General features: G+C 47.0%; 10 protein-coding genes and 2 non-coding genes across 12 annotated transcripts; 9 read left to right on the top strand and 3 right to left on the bottom strand.

The window, feature by feature from the left end:
* Window positions 1-491: 491 nt before the first annotated feature.
* On the top strand, window positions 492-2,272 carry FPOAC1_005967 (uncharacterized protein; the record flags this gene model as incomplete). Its single annotated transcript, XM_044850475.1, has 4 exons — window positions 492-871; window positions 922-963; window positions 1,011-2,079; window positions 2,135-2,272. The coding sequence occupies 4 exons, from the start codon at window positions 492-494 to the stop codon at window positions 2,270-2,272; spliced, it is 1,629 nt and encodes a 542-aa protein (XP_044709187.1).
* A 529-nt stretch (window positions 2,273-2,801) lies between these two features.
* Window positions 2,802-3,518, bottom strand: FPOAC1_005966 (uncharacterized protein; the record flags this gene model as incomplete). Its single annotated transcript, XM_044850474.1, has 1 exon — window positions 2,802-3,518. One exon carries the CDS (start codon window positions 3,516-3,518, stop codon window positions 2,802-2,804), a length of 717 nt encoding a protein of 238 aa, XP_044709186.1.
* Window positions 3,519-4,267: 749 nt separating this feature from the next.
* FPOAC1_005965 lies at window positions 4,268-4,360 on the top strand. Its single transcript has one exon. It is a non-coding gene; the product is annotated as a tRNA-Phe (tRNA).
* Window positions 4,361-5,082: 722 nt separating this feature from the next.
* On the top strand, window positions 5,083-5,896 carry FPOAC1_005964 (uncharacterized protein; the record flags this gene model as incomplete). Its single annotated transcript, XM_044850473.1, has 4 exons — window positions 5,083-5,187; window positions 5,240-5,372; window positions 5,424-5,617; window positions 5,666-5,896. 4 exons carry the CDS (start codon window positions 5,083-5,085, stop codon window positions 5,894-5,896), a joined length of 663 nt encoding a protein of 220 aa, XP_044709185.1.
* A 251-nt stretch (window positions 5,897-6,147) lies between these two features.
* On the bottom strand, window positions 6,148-7,414 carry FPOAC1_005963 (uncharacterized protein; the record flags this gene model as incomplete). Its single annotated transcript, XM_044850472.1, has 7 exons — window positions 6,148-6,304; window positions 6,362-6,542; window positions 6,597-6,662; window positions 6,721-6,845; window positions 6,892-6,931; window positions 6,992-7,195; window positions 7,249-7,414. The coding sequence occupies 7 exons, from the start codon at window positions 7,412-7,414 to the stop codon at window positions 6,148-6,150; spliced, it is 939 nt and encodes a 312-aa protein (XP_044709184.1).
* A 1,614-nt stretch (window positions 7,415-9,028) lies between these two features.
* Window positions 9,029-9,700, top strand: FPOAC1_005962 (uncharacterized protein; the record flags this gene model as incomplete). Its single annotated transcript, XM_044850471.1, has 1 exon — window positions 9,029-9,700. One exon carries the CDS (start codon window positions 9,029-9,031, stop codon window positions 9,698-9,700), a length of 672 nt encoding a protein of 223 aa, XP_044709183.1.
* A 585-nt stretch (window positions 9,701-10,285) lies between these two features.
* FPOAC1_005961 (uncharacterized protein) lies at window positions 10,286-13,114 on the top strand (the record flags this gene model as incomplete). Its single annotated transcript, XM_044850470.1, has 4 exons — window positions 10,286-10,518; window positions 10,607-11,040; window positions 11,092-11,180; window positions 11,231-13,114. The coding sequence occupies 4 exons, from the start codon at window positions 10,286-10,288 to the stop codon at window positions 13,112-13,114; spliced, it is 2,640 nt and encodes an 879-aa protein (XP_044709182.1).
* A 2,451-nt stretch (window positions 13,115-15,565) lies between these two features.
* FPOAC1_005960 (uncharacterized protein) lies at window positions 15,566-17,605 on the top strand (the record flags this gene model as incomplete). Its single annotated transcript, XM_044850469.1, has 1 exon — window positions 15,566-17,605. The coding sequence occupies one exon, from the start codon at window positions 15,566-15,568 to the stop codon at window positions 17,603-17,605; it is 2,040 nt and encodes a 679-aa protein (XP_044709181.1).
* Window positions 17,606-18,636: 1,031 nt separating this feature from the next.
* Window positions 18,637-19,918, bottom strand: FPOAC1_005959 (uncharacterized protein; the record flags this gene model as incomplete). Its single annotated transcript, XM_044850468.1, has 2 exons — window positions 18,637-18,824; window positions 19,030-19,918. The coding sequence occupies 2 exons, from the start codon at window positions 19,916-19,918 to the stop codon at window positions 18,637-18,639; spliced, it is 1,077 nt and encodes a 358-aa protein (XP_044709180.1).
* A 529-nt stretch (window positions 19,919-20,447) lies between these two features.
* Window positions 20,448-21,933, top strand: FPOAC1_005958 (uncharacterized protein; the record flags this gene model as incomplete). The annotated part of the gene is made up of 9 exons (XM_044850467.1): window positions 20,448-20,495; window positions 20,557-20,583; window positions 20,654-20,759; window positions 20,809-20,949; window positions 21,000-21,043; window positions 21,107-21,144; window positions 21,196-21,336; window positions 21,392-21,811; window positions 21,879-21,933. The coding sequence occupies 9 exons, from the start codon at window positions 20,448-20,450 to the stop codon at window positions 21,931-21,933; spliced, it is 1,020 nt and encodes a 339-aa protein (XP_044709179.1).
* Window positions 21,934-22,223: 290 nt separating this feature from the next.
* On the top strand, window positions 22,224-22,348 carry FPOAC1_005957. Its single transcript has one exon. It is a non-coding gene; the product is annotated as a tRNA-Met (tRNA).
* A 639-nt stretch (window positions 22,349-22,987) lies between these two features.
* On the top strand, window positions 22,988-24,746 carry FPOAC1_005956 (uncharacterized protein; the record flags this gene model as incomplete). The annotated part of the gene is made up of 7 exons (XM_044850466.1): window positions 22,988-23,050; window positions 23,111-23,525; window positions 23,576-23,967; window positions 24,019-24,090; window positions 24,140-24,237; window positions 24,290-24,374; window positions 24,423-24,746. 7 exons carry the CDS (start codon window positions 22,988-22,990, stop codon window positions 24,744-24,746), a joined length of 1,449 nt encoding a protein of 482 aa, XP_044709178.1.
* Between the last annotated feature and the right edge of the window lie 1,030 nt (window positions 24,747-25,776).

Here is a 25,776-nt window from a genome sequence, read left to right as displayed (position 1 = left end):
CTTTACCCTTGATCAAAATTAGCGTGATTGTTGTGAAAATTTCAGGTACAGATGCTGTCGTCATGCGGCACAGCAAACAAAGTCTCCCGTTAGGTCCCGTTTGCGGCTCAACCGGGAGAACAATAAGAAGCTGAGCAGTGACGATATTTTGGTGTAAAAGACCAGCAAATGAAATGCTTCATGGAGAACAGAATGCTGAGATGCTCCAGTGTCGATACGGACTATGAAACGTCCCGAGAATGATGGTTTTCATGGCGACGATAGCTTGAACAAGATATCCACTGCTTGACAACTCCATCTCACTCTACCTAGTGGTACAAGGCTGACGCTGAGTGAGAAAATCTGCCTCTTTGACCATGTCCCGAAATTACATGTCCCCGCTGGGATCAACATCCCTCCCTCATCACCCCCACATTACTTTTATCTGATCGTCCGACGGTCCGCTCCGGCTTTCATGGTGAGAAGCATAAAACATCATCGAGTCCTGCGACATGCTGCCATTCAGACAGACCGTAATTCTTGGATTCTCCGTCACCAACATGAAGATGCTCTATGATCGTTTTGCGCCGCTTCTTCTTGGCACGTCGCAACTGCTGTTTTCGCGCGTTTCACTGGCCCAGGATGCGTCAACGCTGAAATGGGCTCCTTGTGACTTGGATCTTCCTGCAGAGTTGCTTAAACCTGGTGATTGCGCGACGATCGAGGTCCCTTTGGACTATACTAACCCAAGCTCTGGGAAGACGGTTGAGCTTCAGCTGCTCCGGTACAACGCTACCAAGGAACCTTTCAAGGGCAGTGTTTTCTGGAACCCAGGTGGTCCTGGAATCTCTGGTCTCGAGACGCTTGCGTATCTTGGACAGGACTTTCGCGAGTGAGTGTGCATATTATTGATATGAATTACTCATGCTAATGCATTTATAGCATCCTGGGTGGTCATCACAACATCATCTCATTCGACCCTCGGTAAGTAAGATAGATCATGGCACGAGCCAACTTCTAACACGACGAAGTGGCACAGGTAGAACCATCCCATTTGTGTGTGATGTAAACACTACAACCACCACAAAGTCTCGCAGGAGTATCGAAGCTATGCCTCAGGCTGATCTCTGGGAATACGTCAAGAATGAAGCCTGGGAGTCCATGCAGAAAGTTGCTGAGGCCTGCTATGAGACCCAACAAGAGAATGGCCGCTTCCTCAGCACTGCTTTCACCGCAAGAGACATGATGAAGATGGTCGATGCTCTCGGAGAAGACGGCAAATTGAGATTTTGGGGTATCTCTTACGGCACTATCCTTGGACAAGTCGCCGCTTCCTTGTTCCCAGATCGCATTGAGCGACTCCTGCTTGACTCCAACTCCCTCGCAGATGCATATTTTACCTCGACCGGTATTGGAGGTCCCAAAGACGCTGAGAAGTCATTGGTGCATCTCTTCACCGAATGCGTCGAGCTTGATCCTAAAGTTTGCCGCCTAGCAAACTATTCTGGAAGCAAAACCACAGTTGAAGACTTGCGCGACGCGACGGTCGATCTGTTCCAGAAGCTGAAGGATATGACTGATCTTCCAGAGGGTCTCTCATCTGCTGATTATCCTTACGCTGGTAACTCTGTTTTGAAGGCGCTGAAGAATGCCATCATGAATCTTCTTTCTAGTCCTTTTAACTATTCAACTGTGGCAGAGCTCCTCTCATATGCATTTGAAGGTGACTACAAGAAGGCCCTGAGCCTGTACATAGAGGACACATCAGAGTGGAACCTGGGCAAGAATTCCTTCCAGGGAATTGCTTGCTCTGAGACTTCCCTCCGAGTCAAGACACCAGAGGATCTTTACTCTCTCTACCAGGCACACCTTGCGGAGAGTAGCTTTGGTGATGCTATCGCGTCTGATTACATGGCCTGTGGTGCTTGGAAGTTTGATGCCGTAGAGGGCGTTGACACCAACACTCTGCGAAACATCAACACGAGCTTCCCAGTTTTCGTTGTCAACAACGCATATGACCCTATCACTTCTCTCAGTCATGCGTACCAAGTATCTTCGAGGTTCAGGGACAGCCGTGTGTTGGTAAATGAGGGTGTCGGTGTAAGTTTTTTCTATTGACAATTTCTTAAAGAGATGAGCTGACTTCATTCAACAGCATGGTGTGACTTCGCATTCGTCCGATTGTCTTCTTAAGGCTATCTCATCTTACTTTATTGATGGCACTCTTCCCGAAGTCGGCGCGACCTGCAGGCCTGAAGAGGGTGCGTTTGAGTACGCTCTGTCACGTTCATAGGAAACAAAAGTACTGTCAGTCGCGACATGTATCTACTACTGGATGTTGTATAATTAATAAAACAATTTCTGCTTGTTTGGCAATATCTTCTACCATTTTTGTATTCGGGTTGCAAAGCAATCGCTTTATTCTTTTTGATGGGCCGGGCAGTAAGATCAGCGAGAAGAGCCACTGAAGAGGCCTGAAAAGTCGATTTCTCCAGGGCGGTTAACCCACTGACCTGCCCGCCCGGTATGGACCTATCCATTTAAAATTCCACTGACCCATTACGCGTCCACCAAGTTACCTACATAACGACTGTCCGCTCATTTATATTCTGTGATTGTTGAAAGCCAAGACATATTCAACTATGGTATTTTGCTAGCCTAGGTATGCATAGAATTTGTACATGTTAAATGCAACAAAACATTGCACAGAATACATGCGACCATCATCAGATAAGATCTTCCAATCCAATCCTCAAGTTCTCTATATATAATTACAATGCGGTTTTAAAAGGGGGAAAAACCTCTATATGCCGAGCTACGTCTCAGAGTAGATATGCCATCATTTTGATAATATTGCCGATGGGATTGGAGAGCCGCGGCGAGGCGTTTTCTGGAACAGTCGAGGCAGAAGCGCTGGGGGTCGCAGCAGCAGTATTTGCATTTACCACAGGTGCGACCTTTGAAGTCTCTTCGGCATGAAGTGTGGGTGTGCTCATCTCTGAAGTTTCAGTCTCTGAGGCAACGTCGATGGTAGTGTCGGAGACGCTGGTTGCAACCGAGGTTGTTTTTGCATCCTCAGTTGTTGTGCTGCCAGAACCAGTGGTGGATAATTCGTCGTCCTTGCCTTCATCTGTATCATACGATGGATCCAAATCAATCCCTGTGTTGTACACGCTGTAGACATCCGGGTTCAAGCCCCCGCAGGCGTCTCGAGGGTAGCCAGGGCAGCGAAAGTTGCACTGATCATCTTCCACAAGCGATGCTTTGGCCGGATAGGTCTCGGAACAGTAGCACTTGGTTGCATGAAGAGCGGCAACACTCTTCTTCTCTTTCTCGCAGTGGCTCAAGCATTGGCCAGTGGACATGAAAGTGCTGTCCTGGGCGACACTTGCCTCTGATGAGAGAGTGCTGAAGCATCCTTGCGATGTCGCCTGGTTGAGTATGGCATTTCTGGCGGGCGGCTGTATGGTAGATTTGCCACTGACTTGAATGGCGCTGACAGCGAAAAGGGCAAGGAGTCCGAATTTGGTGACTGCCATGATGAAAGTTGTCGTAGGAATTCGGGTTGCGGCTGATGATGGTGAGTGTAGTCAGTAAGCGTCAAGGCACCAGTGCTGTTTTTATAAATCTTCCATCTTTCAGCCTAGAAGCGGGGGCAGTTAAATTAATCTCTATAGTGCCAATCACAAGACAAGACCCGCTGTTGATGGATTGTCTGTCTGAAACGAAGGATTTGGGCTGATGACTCTGCCAAGACTGGGTGAGGCGATGAGAGGAAGTGGTGATCATGATAAACTTGACATGTCAAAAATAGAGAGAAAGAGAAAAAAAGGATAACACCGTTTTCTATGTCTTTCGATTGTGCGCCCATGGAGTGCGCCCCTGGATGGACACGCCTATCCTCCTGGTATAGCTAGATGGAATCTTCATGATAAAAACAAGTAGTCAATTTCCCGACATTCCCGCTCGGCCTGTTGCTGTGCACAGACTCTAGACTGTCATCAGTGTCAGCCACGCTTGTTTGATGTACCTACATCATTCTATCAGACCTACAGCCTGTCCCCTGGTTGTAGTACTGCAGGGTAAATGTATCCCTCTATGGATACAGATTGAGGAGTCCGACAATACAACCCACTTCAACTCGATCATGGTTCGACACCAGGTCTTGGCAGGGCAGTAGTAGAGTACTTGTCAAAAGCGCAGAAGGTAAAGAAGAGGTTATTGTGAGATTTTCATTGTGAGTGATCGCTATCTTATTGAATTTTGTTTTCTTTAACCTCATTGGCTCGCGGGTTTAGCTCAGTTGGGAGAGCGTCAGACTGAAGTCAAACTTCAATCACATGATATCTGAAGGTCGTGTGTTCGATCCACACAAACCGCAATGTCTTTTTTTTGTCTCCCTTGTCAATCCAATTACATACCACGATTTGTCCTTTTTTTTTTTTTTTTTTTTTAAAAAAAAAAAGTCTTCCCGTCCACCTACCTAGTATATCGTTATTGCACTCATTGTGTTTACATGTATAAGTAGGATGGATATATTAATTATTATTTATTTTTAACATAAGTATTTAGAGTATACATTGAGAAGGTAAGTAATGCCGCATTTACTGTTTTCCTCACTATAGTCTTTCTGTCGTGACGATGCTGTATGAATCAGAGCTATTGAACTTCGAGACATACCTACATCAACAGGTTCATTGCCGTCAATTGTATACTTTACTTCTACAGTAGTAATACCTCCTCTAATATGCTATCACTGAAGTAATTCTGTTTACAAACTATAGTTGCTACTCCTGTCTCGTATTTAGATAGTAAATAGACCTTGGTACTAGGCTGTCTGTCTACAAGGTATTAAACCTCATCTCTAATTATACTCCAAGTCAAGAGGATTAGCTCCATTAAGTTCGAATGAGAATCCATAGACAAGCAAAGTTAAGATATAAAGTTCTGTAAACTAATTATGCCACAATTAGACTTTTGGCTGGCTTATAAAAGTCCACCGATGGTCCTGGTCTCCTTGGAAAAGATCTTTCCAGAACACAAACTGCATCGATTACTCTTTCCTCTCTCCGTCGTAACCAACCACAAACAAACACCTTCAAGATGAAGACCTCCACTACCACGGCAATCATCGCCACTGCTATCTTGTCAACCCCTGCCCTGGCTCGTGGTCGCGGCAGAGACCTCGACTGGGTGCCCGAATGCGGCGTAAGTTTCCATTAAAGACAAAGAAAAAGGTTCCCTAACTCACACGGCGCAGATCACTTGTGTTGATTACGCTGTTAAAGCACAGGGTTGTGATCCTTTGCTTCAGGAATGCTATTGTGGCTGGGGTTTCTTTACCCCTTGGCAGGATTGCGTCTTGAAGACGTGCGGAAGGGAAGACCTGCCAAGTATGTGAATACGTCGACATCTTATGAGTGCTGCTTGCTAATGTGATGTAGATGCTTACATCTGGGGTGAAACTCGCTGTGACCCCAAGAGCTCTCTATTCGTCACTCCGGAGTCATATGATTTGAAGTGGGAGCATCGGAACGGAACGGTGCTCCCCCCTCTTCCCACAAGCCCCCCTACCTGGTCCGCTTCGCCCTCTTTCCTGTCCGATTCTGACTGGGCCTTGGAAACTCCTCGGAGTATCGTAAGTTTACATGCCCCTGCTTCGCCCGCAACCTCTAACGAGTAGCAGAAGAGTAGCGTCCACGCCACATCTACCGCCGAGTCCACCGCCGAGTCCACCGCCGAGTCCACCGCCGAGTCCACCGCCGTCATGCCCACTGTCGCCGAGTATACTGTCGTCGCTGAGTCCATTGATGTGGCCAAGCGTACCACTGTTACTGACTCCAGCTCTGGGATGACCAAGGCTGGCATGGTCTCTGTTGCCTTGGTCTCGGTAGCAGCCATGTTCCTCCTCATGTAAAGGAATGTCGGACTACCTGGGTTGGTAATGGCTAGGATCTAGGGCCGAGTCTGGTATCCAGGGCACACATGGGAATACTTTTCCTGCTTAAAAGTCTTGGGGCAAAGGATTTGATAGTGAGATCTTTCTTTCTCTTCATTGCTACATTGAAGAATCATAGTTCTAGTCCATGTCCATAATTACAGGCGAGACGCAACGGTACTTGAGGCCTGAGTAAACAAAGCAAGAACATAATTCCAGCATGGGACAATTTAGAGCGGGTTTTCGAATTGCCCCTGGCAGGTGTCGATGACTTTCCCGGTGATCGCCTCGCTGCCATCCTTGCCTATCGCTTCGTTGTCCCTTATCATAAGTTTGGCACTCGGTGGGCTTTCACAACCTGCCGCAGGTCCCATACAAACAATCTCGCTATTGATGATTAGCAACTGGTATCCAGAAAACCGCCAACCTGTACATATGACCTACTAATCTTTATCCTGTCGGTCGCACATACCGTCGAGTGACAGGGTCTCGTCCAAGAAGGTAGACACAGCAGAAAATTGATGAGAAAGGATATCCCAATTTGATTGGAAAGAAGCCATTCTACCAGGTATGAACTTTTCGATCGTGGCAAGTACACCCATCTGGGCAAAAGCCTCGCGATATGCTATGATTCGTTATTTAGCAATACGCTCATGATGTTGTATATGGATGAACCCACAAAGTTTGGCATAATCATCGCTGACAAAGTCATCCTTGTTGAACTCGTTGATAAACAGATCTGTGTCTAGAAAGGAAAATCAGTCATTTATCATCTTACATGTAGTATGGTCTGCGATACATACCTGAGTACATCTTGCCATACTTCTTGTGCCCAAGGTAGTAATCGACGCCATGAACAGCCTCGTGAACCCAGTCCTGAAGTCTCTTGGTAGTATTACCGTAGTATATCACATCGCCCCGAGGATAGCTAATAGGTCAGAAATAGACGCCACATTGCTACAATGAGTACTCACGTTGTGCAAGCGCCGATCATGGCGTTTTTCATCGGAGCCGCTAAATAACATATCAATACATACTGTCAGATGTAGTGCGGAGACACGAATAATAACTGACCGAATTGGATTCGAATGTAGTTGCGCAAGCCGATAGGGAGGCGAGCAAAGTTGTCGGCCATTTCTTTGACAGGATTCGGTGATTTGTGATGGTGACAGATCACCCAAGGCTGGGGACAATCCTCATAAAGAACATCGTAGACCTCCATGTCGTAGGGATTTAGGCCTTCCTGATTGGCCACGACTTTGCATTGTTTGGGCAGCTCTGTTTAAGATGTCAATCACATGTCATAAGACATTTCCTTGAGATATGCATACTTCCCCACGGCCACTTTGTGAGAGTGTACGGTCTCTGTGGAAGAGCTTGGAACAGGTCGTCGTCAACATGGTTGAAGTCCACACAGGGGCACAAGACGGGCTTGTCAAGTTTCCCGAGTATAGGACTTGCCAGAGCAAGAAGACTTGCAAGTTTCATGAAGCGCATGGTGAATGAAATTGTTGTTGATTGACAGGAACTTGATGTGTCAGTTTACAAGTGGAAGACGGACATTGTGTGTCTTAAGTATCCATCATGTTTTAGAGTTCATTGGGAGGGCTCGGAAAATGATGATAGATATCTGTCATCATCTTTGGTTTGGACTCAAGGCTGTTCTACTGGCTTGGGATGCTATTCAAGCCAGCTCTGCTGTTCTTGCTACGTTGTCCGATTCTCATTCGACGAGGTGGTGATAACTAAAGGGGCCTGTAACCTAGTCTTATAAAGTCAATGCAGATGCTAACAGCTGAGTTCGAGTAAGGATACCTGGAGTCCTATGTATATAAAACGATTCAAACACACGCATACGTGATCAATTTGTGCAATGGTGTAGTCTCTCGCCGTCGCAATTTTCTCATTGATATCATATCGATGCAGTATTGCTTTGGAGACAAACGGCTAACACAGAATCATAACAACTCAGTATCTCATATCTACATGTACTAACGAAACTCAGTCGAGTGATTCCATCTCCAAATACGCCCGACAATTTGTCTGACCCTACAAGGCAGCTCGAGAAACCACTGCCTATCATTTCCGTCTCCATCGACCAGCGACAGAGATTAATTCGATGGCTGGTAGTTCACAGTGGCCACAATAGATTTTATTAACAACTCTGAAGCCAATAGCAGGGAATCTATCCCGTCGCCACGGCCGAGAACTTCCGGAACCTGACAGAGTGTTCTAAAACCAGCCATCCAGTATATTCAATTGGAGATTTCACATGGAAGTCTATGGATTGTTGAGAACGACACAGTTTGTGATGCAGCTAATCTCATCAACTTTATCTTTCGCTGACAAATCCATGCTTGAAATGGGCGTATCTAGCTTCGTCGATAATCTTTGAGGCAGGTTCCATACTCTGCGCAGCCGCACCGAGTTCACCAGTCTTCATCATCGGCAGGGCCGTAGCTGGACTCGGTGCTGCAGGTGTTTTTTGTGATGCCATGATAATCATATCCAGAATTGTTGAGATGAGAAAACGGCCTCTCCTTTTGTCGATCGTGTCAAGTATGTATGGTATATCTTCGGTCATTGGGCCCTCACTCGGTGGTATCTTCACTCATTCTAAGCGACTGACTTGGAGATTTTGTTTTTGGATCAATCTACGTGAGTGAGCCCTCGTTAGTCTTATGCAATCCTGTCTGATGTTCTTCAAGCACTAGGTGCTTTGATGGCTGCCATCATCGTCTTATACTACCTGCTGTCCCTTGGCGAAGCTGCAGACAAAGATAAGCCCCTGAAAGAAAGAATTCTCGACCTCGGACTCAAGAGCGCTGTCCTTCTTGCAGGAGCTCTCGTTTGCTTGTTTCTAGCATTGCAAAATGGTGGTTCTGTTTATCCATGGTCTGATTCGCGTGTCTGGGGATGCTTTCTCGGATTTGGTATGCTTCTTGTTCTTTTTACGTATGTCCAAATATGACAAGGTGAAGCGTAAGCCCCCCAAAGCAGTGATGGTGCCAACAGTGGCTGATAATTGATAGAGCTTTGATCAAACCTCGTATTGTTTCTCAAAGATCAGTCCTTCTGGGATGCATGTTCTCTGCCCTCTACCAAGGCGCAATGACTACCCAGACGTACCATTTACCCTTTTACTTCCAAGCAGTCAAAGGTGTGGACCCTCAGACTTCGGGTATAAACATCCTCCCACATGGAGTTACGACTACCGTCGCGACTCTGATTGTCGGTTCCGTCGTCACATGGCTTGGGTACTATGTTCCTTTCATGTGGATGGGCTCGGCTATCTTCACCACTGGTGCAGGACTGCTATACACTATTAACCAGGGTACACGATTGGCCCAATGGTTTGGCTTTGAGGTCCTTGCAGGTGCGGGGTTTGGTATAGTTATCCAGATTCCCATTTTTGCTGTCCAGGTGGTTTTGAGTACTGCAGACATCCCTCTAGGAACAGTTTTGGTCATAATATCTCAAGCACTTGGGGGATCTGTGGGGCTCCCTATATCCCAGAACGTGTTCCAGAACTCGCTTCGTCAAAGATTGGAAGAAATCAGCGACATTGACGTTGAAGCTATTATTGCTGTAGGTGGCATCGACTTGGAACATATCGTCTCAGACCAAAGTCTTTCCTACGTAAGGAATTCTTTCCGGTACGGTGTGTCTAACGCGTTCATTGTGTCGACGTCGCTCGCTGGTGTAGCATTCTTGGCGAGCATCGGAATGGAAAGACGGAAGATCAAGTGTAAGAAAGAGAGGGGAATTGCAGAGCAAGATTGAGAACTCAGGAGAGCACTACGTCGACATATAGCCTAGGGTTGCTTTAACCGAGCGGTTATATTAGCCACGAATATAGCATGTCATAGATAAGAGTCAATCTAAGGTGGTAATGGCGGTTAAGCACATGCATTCGCTGTGATTGTTCCAACTCAATCTCATAATATCGCATCGGCGTTATAATTATGAGCCAATTGGGCTGTATTCTACACAGCTGAACTTCTTGGGAGAGATCATCAGATGAGAAGATCATCATCTCCGCATTTCTTCCAGGTTGCACTGGACGGACGAATATACCCTCTTCGGCAGTCTCAGGCCCAAATGATGGAAGTCTGCATGCCCAAAAAGGCAACGATTGCTAAAAAGCAAGATTCGGCCCTGAGAATCAACGCACTAGATGCAGCACCAGCGCGCATGACCGCTTTAACGTTCGGCGATAGTCACGAATTGAATGGTAGCCTATCTTCGCCTAAACTTGAACACGTGAAATCGTAGATACTATAGAACACGGGAGCTGTATAATAATGCCAGCGTTTCTTTCTCTGCTTGGTGTTTGGGCTATAGGACAAGTCATCATTCACCGCCAAAATGACTGTCGTCAAAGTAGCTGCTATCACTCTGGTCAACTTTGCCATCCTGGGCTCAGGCGCACCAGCCAAAGGTTCAGATGGCTTCATCGCTGCACCATACTACCCAGCACCTTATGGTGGATGGGTAGAAGATTGGGCAGACAGCTACGCCAGAGCTAAGAAGCTTGTTGATTCTATGACGTTGGCTGAGAAGACAAACATCACATCTGGTACAGGCATCTATATGGGTATGTCTGAAAGGAACCAATAAAAGACAATATACTAATAAGACATAGGGTACGGAACCTTTTCCTTCTGACAGGCCATACTGACAACATAGTCCCTGCAATGGTAATTCCGGATCTGCTGATCGTGTCGGTTTCCCTCAGCTGTGTCTGAACGATGCAGCCAATGGTGTCCGGCAAGCTGACAACGTCACCGTGTTCCCTGATGGAATCACTGCTGGAGCAACCTTTGACAAAAAGCTGATATACGAGCGCGGTGTAGCGATCGGGAAGGAAGCGCGAGGGAAGGGCGTGAATATTTGGCTTGGTCCCTCTGTTGGTCCTATCGGCCGAAAGCCCAAGGGCGGACGTAACTGGGAGGGCTTTGGCTCTGACCCAGCTATCCAAGCCATTGGTGCTCGTGAGACCATCAAGGGTGTCCAGGAACAGGGTGTCATCTCGACTATCAAGCATCTCATCGGAAACGAGCAGGAAATGTACAGAAGACAGACCACCGATGTCGTATCCCCAGCGTATTCTGCAAATATTGGTAAGTTGTCCCTCACCTCATGATCAGCCATTGCCTAATTAATTATACCAGACGATCGAACTATGCACGAGCTCTACCTGTGGCCTTTTGCCGAAGCTGTTCGAACAGGTGTAGGAGCAACTATGACAGCTTACAATCGAGTGAGTTCCAACTATTTATCACTGCCCAAACAATGACTGACTATAATTAGGTCAACGGCACGATGTCCAGTGAGCATTCATATCTCATTAATGCACTACTCAAAGACGAGCTTGGATTTCAAGGCTTTGTCATGACCGATTGGCTTTCTCAAATCACTGGCGTCGCATCGGCCATTGCAGGTATGGATATGAGCATGCCCGGTGACCCAGTCATCCCGCTTCTCGGTAGGTCACTATGGATGTACGAGATGACCCGCGCCACACTCAACGGATCAGTTCCTATGGAAAGACTTAACGACATGGCCACTCGAATTATCGCGACTTGGTACAAGTTTGGACAAGACCAAGACTTTCCCAAATTGAACTTTGACACCAACACATATGATGCTGTAGGCCCTCTATACCCTGGAGCTTGGCCCAACTCACCCACCGGAGTCGTCAATAAATTCGTCCAAGTGCAAGAGGATCACGACGTGATTGCCAGACAAGTCGCCCAAGAAGCCATCACCATGCTCAAGAACGATGGCAACCTTCTGCCACTCAGCAAAAAAAGCCCTCTAAAGGTTTTTGGTACAGGTGCTCAGACCAATCCCGATGGTGCCAACGCTTGTGCCGACCGGAACTGCAACAAGGGCACGTTGGGTCAAGGCTGGGGATCAGGGACTGTTGACTACATGTACTTGGACGATCCCATCGGCGCCATCAAGAAAGAGGCTGATGATGTCGCATTCTACAACACCGATAAATTCCCTTCTGTCCCGAGTGCGACTGACGATGACGTTGCAATTGTTTTCGTGACTTCGGATGCGGGCGAGAACACATACACGGTCGAAGGTAACCATGGCGATCGGGACGCTGATAAATTGAACGTGTGGCATGGCGGAGACGCTCTCATCAAGGCTGCGGCTGAGAAATACAAGAATGTTGTTGTCGTGATACACACTGTCGGACCTGTCCTACTTGAACAGTGGCATGACTTGCCCTCGGTCAAAGCAGTTCTCGTTGCCCATCTTCCTGGACAAGAAGCTGGCAAATCTCTTACGAACATTCTCTTCGGTGATGCATCTCCCTGTGGACATTTGCCATACAGCATAACCAAAAGGGAGGATGACATGCCCGAGAGTGTGGTGAAACTTATTGACTCTGGCTTCATCGATCCACCACCCGATACCTATTCCGAAGGGTTATACATTGACTATCGTTGGCTCAACAAGGAAAAGACCCGACCTCGGTACGCTTTTGGTCACGGTCTCAGCTACACCAACTTCACGTATTCGAACGCTACCATCAAGAGAATGACTACGCTAACCCAATACCCTCCCAAAAGGTCAGCGAAAGGTGACGTTCTGGAATATTCTCAAGATATCCCCGATTACAAAGAAGCCATCATGCCAAGCAACTTCAAGACAGTTTGGCGCTACCTTTATTCTTGGCTTTCAGAGTCTGATGCAAAGAAGGCCGTTGAAGCAGCTGGAAAATCCAAATACCCTTACCCAGATGGTTACTCGACTAAACAGAAGACGGCTATTCCACCTGCAGGTGGCGCACAAGGCGGAAACCCAGCGCTCTGGGACGAAGCTTATACCATCTCAGTACGAGTCACTAACTCAGGCGCTAAATTTGCAGGAAAAGCTTCTGTTCAAGCCTACGTCCAATTTCCGGAGAGTGCCGGATACGAGACTCCTGTCATCCAACTTCGTGACTTTGAGAAGACGGGGATCATCGAGCCAGGAGAGAGTGAGACTGTGCAGTTGACTTTGACAAGAAAGGACCTGAGCGTTTGGGATGTTGAGGCGCAGGATTGGCTCGTGCCAAAGCCAGATGGAGAGTATCGGGTTTGGTTGGGCGGAGCGAGCGATGCCCTGGACGTTGTCTGCTACACTGATGATCTGAGTTGCAACAACGATGTTGATGGACCCGTATCATACGATTGATGGATAGATCTTCAATTTAACATGAGCTGGACGCCACCGCACGGCAAGTCAGGCTAGCTGTATTTAAACCCCCAGAACGCCACGGACGATCTTCATTCATGACTGTTCTGTGATGTGAATGTAGGTGTTATAGGGCTTAACCAATCACGACAACATTTGAATGCTGACAGGAGTCCGGACTATGTAGAAATATGCAGTTCCCCTGAGTTGTGCATGAGCATACATCTTTTATCTTTTCACTACACCCCTTTTCACGGCACGGCTGTCATTGTGGCGCATTCTCAATTATTACCTTGTCGGCCTGAGGTAGAAACCGCGTAAATTTTGATTTGGTTAGTACAGGTCAAAGTCAGACATGAAGTAAATGATGGACCAGGTGGAATTGTGACGGGCTCAGGGGTATACCATGTCTTGTTGTGACTAACAGGAGCATTCTGAAACGTAAACCGCAGGTGAGATCCGCAAAATATGATTCTTACCAAAAAAAAAAGAAAAAGAAAAGGAAGAGAAGAGAAAGCTATTTTAGTGGATTCCGCATGTTCCTTGAGACAAGAGATAATTACGGGTGCATCAATTACCGCGCGGGGAATGGCTTCTTTCACATGGTCCAGTCAGTCAGTAGTGGGTGCTCTACTCTACCGCATCGAAGACACTAACAATTAACTAATCGGAAGATCGGTAACTCATCAGACAAAGATCACATGGATTGGTATCTTTAGTACTGGAGTTGACTGACCCCTGTGACCAGGACGCCATTTGGTGCCCCCTGGTTATCGTAAATCATCCGTAGCGCCGCTTTTGAGTTGGGACGGTCGCACAAGGTCGAAATTTGGTCATTAATGGGCGTTGTGGTCTTTTCGGAACTTGATGAAATGAGGTACAGAATTGCTCTGCTTATTAGAGATAATATTAGTCTTGGTACTGTAGGTAAAGTGGTATTGTCGCTTTCGTTACCTTGTACGGCACAGGCTCACCGGTATGTCGGGTAAAGTGAACCGACAATCGTTCCATCTTACTCTCTCCCTCTCTGTTCTAGACGTACCTGGGTACCTAACTATCTAGCTGGTATGTTATCCTACAGACAAGCCCCTCGTGATGATCCAGGCTAGTGTAGCGAATCAACGGTCCCTCTAACTCAAGTCGGTCTGGCCCGATCAACAGGAACAGGGGTAGATTTCTGTGGAGTCAGCGCCAAGTTCATCTTTGTCGGGCGAGAACTTTCAGTGAACGTGCAAGCATTTCCTTGGCCAGTCTTGTTACCCAAAAAAAGCACACGTTACGCCACGAGCAGGGTATATACGAAGGGACTTGCATTTTGATCTGCAGAAACTGCAGCCTCAATTCGATGCAATAACGAGAAAAACTGTCAGCAAGATGGAACAAGGAAAGTGTCGCTGATGTTGCAAATCCTTCGGGTAGTTAGTTACACATTTGGACAGTAGAAGCAGTTCATCTTGCCCAAACCAAACCAAACCAAACCACACCAGTCAGCATCTCAACTGCAATGCTGCACATGAGCAGCACTTTTGCCCTGTCTCACGTCATCGTGTCCCATGCTCGTCATTCATTCAACAGATTAGTAGTTAGATAGCATCTACAGAACACAGAGTAGACAGACAGCTTGTTGTTGTACATATCCATGTCTAATGAGACCAGCCGAGGCAGTAGCCCAACACTTTTGCCCCCTCTATCGTTCCCCCTTCCCGAGACCAGTACTAAATAATGATGCTTTGTCTTGATGGTTGCATCCCCAAAGAATAACTCGCAGCGATTGGCCTGCTCATTTCAGCTGACAGGGATTCTATGAAGTCTTTAGCCCACAGACTAGTCCAGATCGCTGAGCTACAAGGGGTTAATCTGGCACTATCACTCGCAAACGACCCATCGTCCATAACAATACCTACGTATAATAATGCAAATGCAGTCTCTTGGAAACGTGGTGCACAGCCCTCATGCGCGCACTAGATTGTCTGTAGCCCTGGACGCCTCAACTGAACGGGCCTTACCTTGCGGACCCGACTGACTTGACTTGACTTGGTGCTTGGCTCGTGTGCTGTCATCCTGTCCAAAGCCTTTTCGTCCATCTTGAGTAACGCCCGGTCAATGAGGGAGGGGGGTGAGCATGCGAGATGTATTCTGTGGCCTGCATATCTATTTATTGTACTCTGTATTATACATACTGTAAGTGCATTAAACTAATGTACCTAGTTGGGCGTCTCTGAAGAGGAAAGCGCGTAAAAAAAAGTCAAAAGAACATTGTGAACAAAAAGATAAATATGTATGTTTACGCGCCGCCTTTACTGTTTCTTTGGCTACTCCTCCGCTGCTCGTTCACTCCTACTCTCTCTTTTCATTTCTTATTCTCTATCTCAGCCTCATTTCTTCCAAGTTGCCACTCTTGGTTAGAACGTTTTAGGCTTGGTCACTTTCGTTTTCCCTCTCTCCTTCACCATGAAATCTTTCTACACCTTGGCCTTGTGCCTCGGTGCCCTCTTCGATGGCACCAACGCAATTCCACCTGAGGAGCAAGGGCAAATGCCTGGCAAATTCGCTGCTGCTCCCCCTGTAGGATCCAACCCCATTGATCGTAAAGGATGGACTGTTCGATGCTCTAGCCAAGCACCAAACTACCCCTGTGCCAATGCCATTGATGGTAGCAAGGACACATTCTGGCAAACTCCCTATGGCACAACCAACACACCACCACCTCACTCAATCGTTATTGATATGAAGCAGACTCAATACGTGAGTGGCCTGCAAATCACACCCCGCCAGGATGGCAACACTCGTAACTGGATTGGCCGTCATGAAGTTTATCTCAGCTCTGATGGCTCCAACTGGGGTTCTCCTGTTGCTTTCGGAACATACTGGGGAGACAAATATCCTGTCATTACAAATTTTGAGACAAAGCCTGCTCGATATCTTCGATTTGTCGCTCTTTCTAACGTAAACAACGACTTTCCTTGGATTTCCATCGTCGACTTTATTGTCTACAATGCTCTCAAGTACAGCCCTCCCAAGAACGGTGTTGGCAAGTGGGGGCCTACTCTTGACTTTCCTGTCATTCCCGTAGCTGGTGCCGTCGAGCCTGTATCCGGAAAGGTTGTCATCTGGTCTGCTTACCGTTATGATGCTTTCCAGGGTACTAACCCTCGTGGTGGCTTCACTCTCACCTCTATCTGGGATCCCAAGACCAATGTCATCTCTAATCGTAATGTCACCAACAACAAGCACGACATGTTCTGTCCCGGTATTTCCATGGACGGAGAGGGACAAATTGTTGTGACTGGAGGCAACGATGCTAAGAAAACAACCATCCTCAACCCCAACGGCGAGTGGGTTCCTGGCCCTGATATGCAGATTGCCCGTGGTTATCAGTCATCTGCCACTACTTCCGATGGACGTGTATTCACTATCGGTGGCTCATGGAGTGGTCCTCGTGGAGGCAAGAACGGCGAGATCTATGACCCCAAGGCCAGAACTTGGACATCCCTTCCCAAGTGTCTTGTTGGTCCTATGCTTACCAAGGATAAGGAGGGTGTCTACAAGGCTGATAACCACGCTTGGCTCTTTGGCTGGAAGAAAGGCAGTGTCTTTCAGGCCGGTCCCAGCACAGCCATGAACTGGTACTACACCACCCGAGGCACTCAAGGTGACACCAAGGCTGCTGGAACACGACGCAAGAATGGCAGAGTCGACCCAGACTCAATGAACGGCAACTGTGTCATGTACGATGCCGTTGATGGCAAGATCCTCACCTATGGAGGCGCCACTAGCTACCAGCAAGCTCCCGCTACTGCCAACGCTCATGTTCTCGCCATCGCTGAGCCGGGATCTGTTGCTCAGACATACCTCGTTGGAAACAATGGCGCTGGCAACTTTGCTCGTGTCTTCCACACCTCCGTTGTTCTTCCCGATGGCAACGTCTTCATCACTGGTGGACAATCGTACTCCAACCCTTTCACTGATACCAACGCTCAGTTCACCCCTGAGATGTACATTCCCACAACCCACGAGTTCAAGAATCAGCAACCCAACACCATTCCCCGAACCTACCACAGTATGTCTCTGCTGCTGCCAGACGCTACCGTGTTCAACGGTGGCGGTGGCCTCTGTGGCAGCTGTAAGAGCAACCACTTTGACGCTCAGATCTTCACTCCTCAGTACCTTCTTGATGGCAACGGCAACCTTGCTACCCGCCCCAAGATCACGGCTGTTTCAGCCACCACCGCCAAAGTGGGCAGCACCATCACTGTCACTGCTAACAGCGCCATCAAGAGTGCTTCGCTGATTCGTTACGGCACTGCTACGCATACCGTCAACACTGATCAACGACGTATTCCCTTGGCGCTGACGGGAGCTGGTACAAACAAGTACTCTTTCAAGATCCCTAATGACTCTGGTATCGCGCTACCAGGATACTGGATGCTTTTCGTTCTCAATAACGCCGGAGTGCCCAGCGTTGCCAGCACGATCAAGGTGACAGTTTAATCTTAATGTCAACTTTGGGACTTAATATTTTTTTTGTGAAGTTATATAATAACAGTACATTTCGAGGCGTGATCATACATCCATGATCTTCAAAACGTATATATTTACACATCCTACAACTGGATACATTCAGCGAAATTAATTCTCACTAGAATATTTTTAAATACAACGTATACTTGATCTCAAATATCCTACGTACAACCATGAATAAAAACGCCCATGCCCGTTGTTGTTTTAATACAAAATTAGTGTCCCAAATTGCAACCGGCGACAAACCTTATTTATTCTATGGAGGTAGCATCAACTTTGCATCAAAGCGCTGTTCCTTGACGATAATTATTATCAAAGCAAAGGTGAATTGCCGCGCTCTAGTCTAGGCCATCAATGATGCTGGGATGATCCCGATACTTTGCCCAAGAATAGAACCGCCGGTCGCTGAAGGTTATGCGCTAATCATTAACTCCAACCCGAGAACCGGGAACCAGGTCGACCCTCCTCCATATTTAGAGTTTGGGCTCGCATGGATGATGGTTGTGACAAAGTGCAGGTGACATTATCACACCCGTAGCTGTGAGATGGCGAAGTGAAGCGTGGTAACACAGCGTCTCTGACTTTTGAACTACACACTAGTCTAATATAAAAGGATGTTGAACAAAAGTCAAAGCTACGATTTTATGATGAGGCGTGCGATTGAAGCTCGGGTGATTATGCTGTATCACAATAAGGTTGTTCTGATGCCAGGATAGAATTGAGACATTGGACCATTACAATATGCCAACATTGGAGCCACATGATAATTGAAGTGCTGATTGACGGGATATAGCATGTGAAATGACATGATGACACGCTAGGGTGCATAGCAGTTGTTACACCCTGTAGTACACACCACCAAACAGCGCATTCCTATCAGCATTTTCATCAGGTCACACAACGCAAGGATGTTCCAAGATTGAACAATTGGTACTAAGAGACAGAAACCTGTATATCTATATCGTATTTTCTGTCGTTACTTCTTGTTACATCGTTCGCCTCTACCTAGTTCGCTTGAGTCTTGCCTCCAGCATAGCTGTACATCCGTACGCAGAAGGATAAATATTGACAAGTTCAAGACCAGCCGCCTCAAAAATCTCCTCAAACTCGGATCTCTTCTTCTCCTGGCCCGTCATGCAAAGAAGAGCAAAGTCAAGCCAATAGAGATCGGCATTCTCCCGCTCCTTTACTGTCTCAGGGATCAACTGGTCGCATATGATAAGACGGGAGTCAGGGCCCATGGCTGATGCGGTATTTTTAATAAATTCGATGCATACCGGGGCATAGAAATCATGTAGAAAACGACGCATGAAGTATATACGGGCATCTATGGTTTTGAAGTAGGAAAGTTAGCGGTGACATCCGGATCCAGGCTTCTTAGTGGGAGAACGTACTTTTAATAGGCTGGGGTGTCGATGCATCGTAAGTCATCAGCTCAAACTCTGGATACTCCTTCGGGTCCATGGCATCGATGACGCCAGGGAGGTCTTGTACGATATACTTGGCATCAAAGGCGTCGCCGATGTCCTTGCGAATAGCAATGCACGATTGTCCACGACCCGCACCAATATCAACCAAGAATGGTCGATTGGGATCCTGCTCAACTTCTTCCTTCAAAGAACTGAACGGGAACATGCCAACAACAGGCATCAACTCGTCAGCAGCTACCATATTGGCATTCCAGATCTCCCGACGCTCAGGGTCAGGGTCCATATCCAACAGCTCATAGTAAGATTTGCCGAGGTGTTCTTTTCCAACTGAATACACCGCAGGGGACTTGACCAAGTTGAAGACGTCTTCTGGTTGGTGTGATTTGCAGTAGTCAGCCAGATGTATGAATGCACGACCAAACTCAATAATAACAATAAGAAAGAAAGACCCCAAGCCTCTGGGGTTTAGAATTCGTGATAAGTCATTGTGAGAGTAAGTATCAGGCGCGGTCTCAGTAAAAACACCATGGTTGATGGCGACCCGATAAGTTCTTTCGATTACCGTCGTGGCCACATTTGTAATTCGTCCCAACTCTTCTGCAGTAATAGAACTGCCATCCTCTGGCATGGCATGGTAAGCTCTAATCCCAATTATGGTATGAAATGCACCGGCGAAGCTGACTTGCTCCATCAGATGTGTCATTCGGTCCATAGGAGACTGTATGGCTAAGCGAACAGCCTCTGTCTGGTCAAGGACGCGTTGGTGAGTTACGAGATCATCATTGTATGATTCGAGTTGCGCCACGAGCTTTTTGGCCTCCTGGAGTGCTTTTTCAGCTTTGGGATGAACCATGTTGAGCTGTTGGATATACCGGACAAAGGAAGCGTTGCGATATGGTTTGAAAATATCTGCCTGTGTCTCAAAATTTGCGTAGATTTACTGAGACGATCTTTGTTCTCCGCATGCCTACGTATCAATATTTACTTAACAGAACCAACAGGCGGGGCAAAGTGAAAGTCGAGGCCCGTTTATTGTCATATCAGTCAACGACGGCGGTTATGTGAGTTGCATCCTTACCACACACACAGGTTTAGCCGATGGATACACACCGAACCGAGGTCGTCAACCCCTGGGAAAATGTCTGAACCCTGCAGATCAGACCCAATCAAAGTGTCACTGTCGCAATAAATGGAAGTGTTAACGTGGCACGGTACCAGATCCAAACAGATGGAGTATCTGGTCCGGCGGAGTAACTTGGTATTTCGTTATCAGCTAGAATCACAATGGCGAGGACTGAGCCAGTTCTTCTGTGTTGGGAGCTCTCATACTCTTTTCCTTCCTGATTGTTAGACTCAGACGATCGGGTAAAGCGATTCCGACCATGTTTTCTCCTGGCGACAACCAAGAAGAGGTAATCCAGCCTGACCATGTAAGTGAATAACCAAGATTATCTCAAGACCTCGAATTAACCAGTACCTTTGTCTTTATAGGCCCTGCAGCCTGTCGCGGATGATGAGGTTAGTGGGCCTTTTCGATGCAGCTCAGACTACTGTACCCACCGACTAACCAATATGCCTTGGGTCGTAGACCTACGATAACGATAGCGAACGATCCTCGTTGACATCTCTCACGTCCTCTATCCTCAAGGGTAAGATTGAGGGGGGAAGAACATATGCCGTCTACGGTAAAGAAGGTGAGCTGCCTCGGACCATCTCCTGAATGTTTATTGACGCTATTAACAGAGTACGGACTCCCAATGGACGAGGCTGAGCTTGATCGCATCGACATGTGTCATGCGAAGTACTGCGCTTTAATTGGGAAGAATCGCTATCTAGCTCCCATAAACAACCCTCAAAGAATCCTTGATCTTGGCTGCGGCACAGGTTTGTATTCCCTCAATTGAAGGATCATCATTTTGACATCTCAACGCTAGGTATATGGTCCATCGAGATGGCTGAGGAGTTCACATCTGCTGAGGTGAGCTATGTATTGAATTCCACGTGTAAATATGTTCTAACTCGGGTTATCTGGGGCATATAGGTTATCGGTACTGACGTTGCGCCAACGCAACCTGGCTGGTGAGTGACTGATCTTGCAGGCTCATAATGTGTGAGGCTAAGTTGCTTCAGGGTGCCACCAAACTGCCACTTCGAGGTTGATGATATCGAGAGACCATGGACATGGCGAGAAGATAGCTTCGACCTTATCTTCTCCCGAGATCTCCTGCTTGCAATCCGAGATTGGCCAGCCCTGATTGACCAAACCTACACGTAAGTATAGCTGCATCGTTACCAGAGTATATTGTAGTAACTGATCGTGTACAAGACATCTCCAACCAGGAGGATGGGTAGAGTTTCAAGCCATCGTTGGCCTTCTCGGGTGCGATGACGACTCAATCCCTGGAGACAGCTATCTGCGGAAATTCTCCACGATGATGGAACAAGGTTCTTCCAAGTTCGGAGCCAGCCTCACAGACCCCATGAAATGGAAAGATTGGTTTAAAGAGCGCGGGTATACCAACGTCACAGAACGGGTTTTCAAGCTTCCATTCAACCCGTGGCCCAAGGATCCACGTATGAAGCTCCTAGGAGCATGGGAGATGGAGAACCTCCTGCAAGGACTTAAGGCGATGGTGGCCAGAATGTTCCAAAAGGGACTTGGTTGGACGGATGCCGAGGTCACTGTCTTTTTGGCGTTTTTAAGAAAGGAGATTAAGAATCCTCGCATGCACGGTTATTGGCCTTAGTAAGTTGACCTATGGTTTTACATTCGGCATTAGCAGAGTTGATATTGAGACTGACTGACCTTTTAGTTATGTCGTTTATGCCCAGAAGCCTAAGGAGGAAAAAGCACACGTGGCCGAGTGATTTCTATGAGAAGATGGCGCCTGTCACCGAATGTTGAGATTTCAGTGACCGGACTTGGGCCATTTATCACAGGTAGCGAACGTTTTAATATCAATATCAGAGTATCTCACCACACACATTCAACATGTTTAACTGAGCTCATGATCCAGTGATGGTATCGTACCCTGACTCGATCATTGCACTCCACTCAGGGCAAATCTCCACTGAGGATCCGTGACTCATTCTCATGGAACCGCACAAATCGGGTTGACTGTATGTGTCCAATTATCACGGCGCTTCACATCCAAGAAAGCAACTTGGCGCAGTGGAAGCGCGGTATGTTAATCTCAAACGTCCCACACTACGATTCTTTACTAACACAAACACAGCCGGGCTCATAACCCGGAGGTCGCTCGATCGAAACGAGTAGTTGCTAGAATCCTTCCTTTTTTTATTCGATCCTTTCTTTTGTGTTGCATTTACCATATCCACTATATGCTTGCTTTGCGTGAGTGTTGTCTTTTCCAATATACACTCTGTATAGTTTACAACCACCTCCAAAAGCTACGTTGAACTTATGGCCTGTATGTTGGAAATTTAGAGGACTTAGCGTTGGGGAATTAGCAACCTAGGTAATGTTACAGTGCTCCACACCGCTAAAAGGCCCGTAAATGATCTCCCCGAGAAGCATCAACTGGTACTCAATGTCTACACAATTTGAGCTGATGAACCATTCAACAACTTGCCATTCTTTAGATAGATATTACTCACCGCTCAGACTATTAACCTTAGAGAACTCGGCATCGGAGACCGGCACAGAAAACCACGAACCCCGCATAAAAGATGCAGATCGTTGTATGAATCTGGTCAAGTCGTGGGTGCAGCAAATGCGGGGACAGTTTACTTCCCGTTGCACCGCGAGATGAGAAGAGCGAATCCTTTGACCTCGCTTAATTGTCTGTCTCTGTTGGTTCCCCCTCCCTTGTCATCTTTTACTTTACAGGCAAGAGTTTTTTTCTAGATTCTCACTCAGGGGGATCATTCTTCTTCCAACTCTTCGTCTGTGAGCATCACGATGGCTGCACGAACAGACTTCGATGCCAACCCTGAAATGACTGGGTTTCAGACAGACGAAAAGGTGGCACTACCCCAAATTTCTCACTCTTCAAGGAACCCCAATTGACTGACTGTCTTCAAGCAAAATTCCGATTCTCGGCTTGAAAGCACTACAGCAGTAGACCCAGCTCTTGAGAAGTTTCTTGTACGCAAGCAGGATGCTCGCATCATTCCTCTGGCAGCAGGCATCTATCTACTGTGTTACTTGGATCGATCCAATATTGGTAACGCTAAAGTCCTCAATCATACCACGGGCCATGACCTTCTCTCCGAGACAAACATGTCTAACTATGACTACACAATTGCACTGATGATCTTTCTCATTGCATATGCACTATTCGAGGTGCCCTCTAATTACTTCCTCAAAAAGATGAAACCCAGCAGATGGATTGCTTTTCTCATGTTTTCTTGGGGAACGATTACCATCTGCCTTGGGGCTGCTCATAGTTTTGCTGTCGTGACTGTCCTGCGGTTTTTGCTGGGAGTTTTCGAAGCTGGTGAGTCTTGGAACGCTATTCAGAAGGAACCAGCCATCTAACCAGCCCAGGCCTCTTCCCAGGACTCGTCTACTACCTCACTTTCTGGTACAAGCCTGAAGAACGATCAGTCCGAGTTGCCACCATCTTAGCATCGGCTACTCTAGCCGGAGCATTTGGTGGTGCCATTGCATACGGCGTCGGGCACATGAACCAAGTACATGGTCTGTCCGGTTGGCGATGGCTGTTCATCCTTGAAGGTATCCCTTCTGTGCTGTCATCATTCCTGGTCTGGTTCTGTCTCCCCGATTTCCCCGAGTCGGCAAGCTGGCTCTCAGCTGAGGAGAAAGATGTTGCAGCTTATCGACTGGCTGAGCAAGGATCGCACGGTGAGAGCAAGTCTATGACATGGGAAGACGCAAAGTCAACCATTTTGGAATGGAGGCTGTGGTGCCATTATTTGGTAAGTGTTTGATAATTGACAGTCAAACGGCTCTTTGCTAATCCTGACCAGATCTACTTTGGTATTTCAGCCCCCTTTTCGAGTTTGTCACTTTTTACACCTTCGATTACTGCTGGTCTGGGGGTACGTATAAATTTCATTACTTTTAGCAGTTCCCACTAACTATCTCTAGTTTGCAGATCTCCGTGCTCAGTTGATGACCGTGCCTCCTTACGCAGCGGCTTATGTTGTGACACTACTTGTTTCGTGGTCTGCGGACAAGTATAATGCGTAAGTTATGGAAACGTGCAACATGTCATCATTAAAACTGACATATCCTCAGCCGCGCACTTCATTCTGCCTTGTTTTCTTTGATTGGCGCCGTGGGATTTATCGCTTCCGCAACCCTCCCTGCTGATTCTTACAGCGTAGGTCTTGTGTGATTTTAATCCCAAACATATGCTGACTATATCCAGCCGCGCTACGGTTGTCTTATCGTTGCAGCCTGCGGTTCGTTCGCCTGTATTCCACCTCTCCTGGGTTGGTTGTCTTCCAACTTGCACTCAACAGCTGCCATCGGTCTAGCTATTGCGTTGAACATTTCTATGGGTGCTCCTGGGCAGATTGTCGGCGTCTGGATCTACAAGGCTGACGAGGCGGCCAAGGGTTATCCCACCGGTCACTGGACCAATGCTGGTTTACTTCTCTTCGTGACCGTAGGCTGCATTGGTATGCACGGTTACTACGTCTGGAGAAACAGGTGTGCAGCTGGTACTGACCAGCCTCGATTCAAATACTGATCCCAGGACCCGGATTGGTTGACTGTGGTTCGTCTATGCATCAGAAACGTGCGACGTCTTCTTCTAATCTCATGATGCAACCTTGAGATTTAATGACAGGTTCATTTGGACCTCGATTGTCTACTGAACTGATGATGATATATTATGACCGAATACATATCTGATACATTGTTTCAATCAATGCGCAACTCGAATTACACCTAAACAATCATCAATCTCTCCTGTGAATAGGAAGCGTTCAAAAATAATCGTAACATCGACATGCAGTTCCATGAAAGAGACAAGAAAAATTCAATTATTCACTCGTCGTTCCGAGACTTCCGCCTCGACGTCTCACAGCATATCATCGACGAACGGATACGAGACGTATGAGTGGTAATCATTCGGGGCTGAAACACGGCACGGGACTGCTTTTGATGTCTATGAATCATGGACTGCTGTGAATACCCTCATTTCTGACATGACTCGTACATGGGAAACTTGTCTTCCAGGCACTATCAGCTGATATCTAAAAAGCGAAAGAATAAGCGAGAGCTTTATTATTTTATTTGTATTGATTCCTATCTCTTGCAGCTTGCCATGCTTTTGTTCGTTAACCACAGTCCAGGGTTGTGGCAAAACTATCACAATTTTAAAACGTTGCTTTGTGCACTACATGCCGGTGTCTCCGGATCTTGGAACAGAATATTCCGCGGTTAATAAATAATTCCAATGGTACAACAAGGTGGATCGACAACAGTGGCTTTGTTTATCCAAATGCTGTCTTGGCAACTATGACACCTTTCGGTTACAATAGCTACGAGTTGGAAACGCATGGCCCAAGCAATATCTGAGATACCACTGTGAAGCACCATGAACTGACTGTTTGAAGCGTTCTGAGATGCTTGTCCCGATAATTGAAAGCTGATGCGAAAGAGAGTCCTTGTTTGTGTAAAAAAAGAAGAAGAAAAAAACGAAGAAGAAAAACACTGCTTATCCTAACGTGAGTAAAGTTTGGTCGTTGTTGATTTAGAATAAAATTAACTACGAA

This window comes from Fusarium poae, chromosome 2 (assembly GCF_019609905.1).
Source record: "Fusarium poae strain DAOMC 252244 chromosome 2, whole genome shotgun sequence".
NCBI classification, from domain to species: domain Eukaryota; kingdom Fungi; phylum Ascomycota; class Sordariomycetes; order Hypocreales; family Nectriaceae; genus Fusarium; species Fusarium poae.
This window is presented reverse-complemented; position numbering and strand designations above follow the sequence as displayed.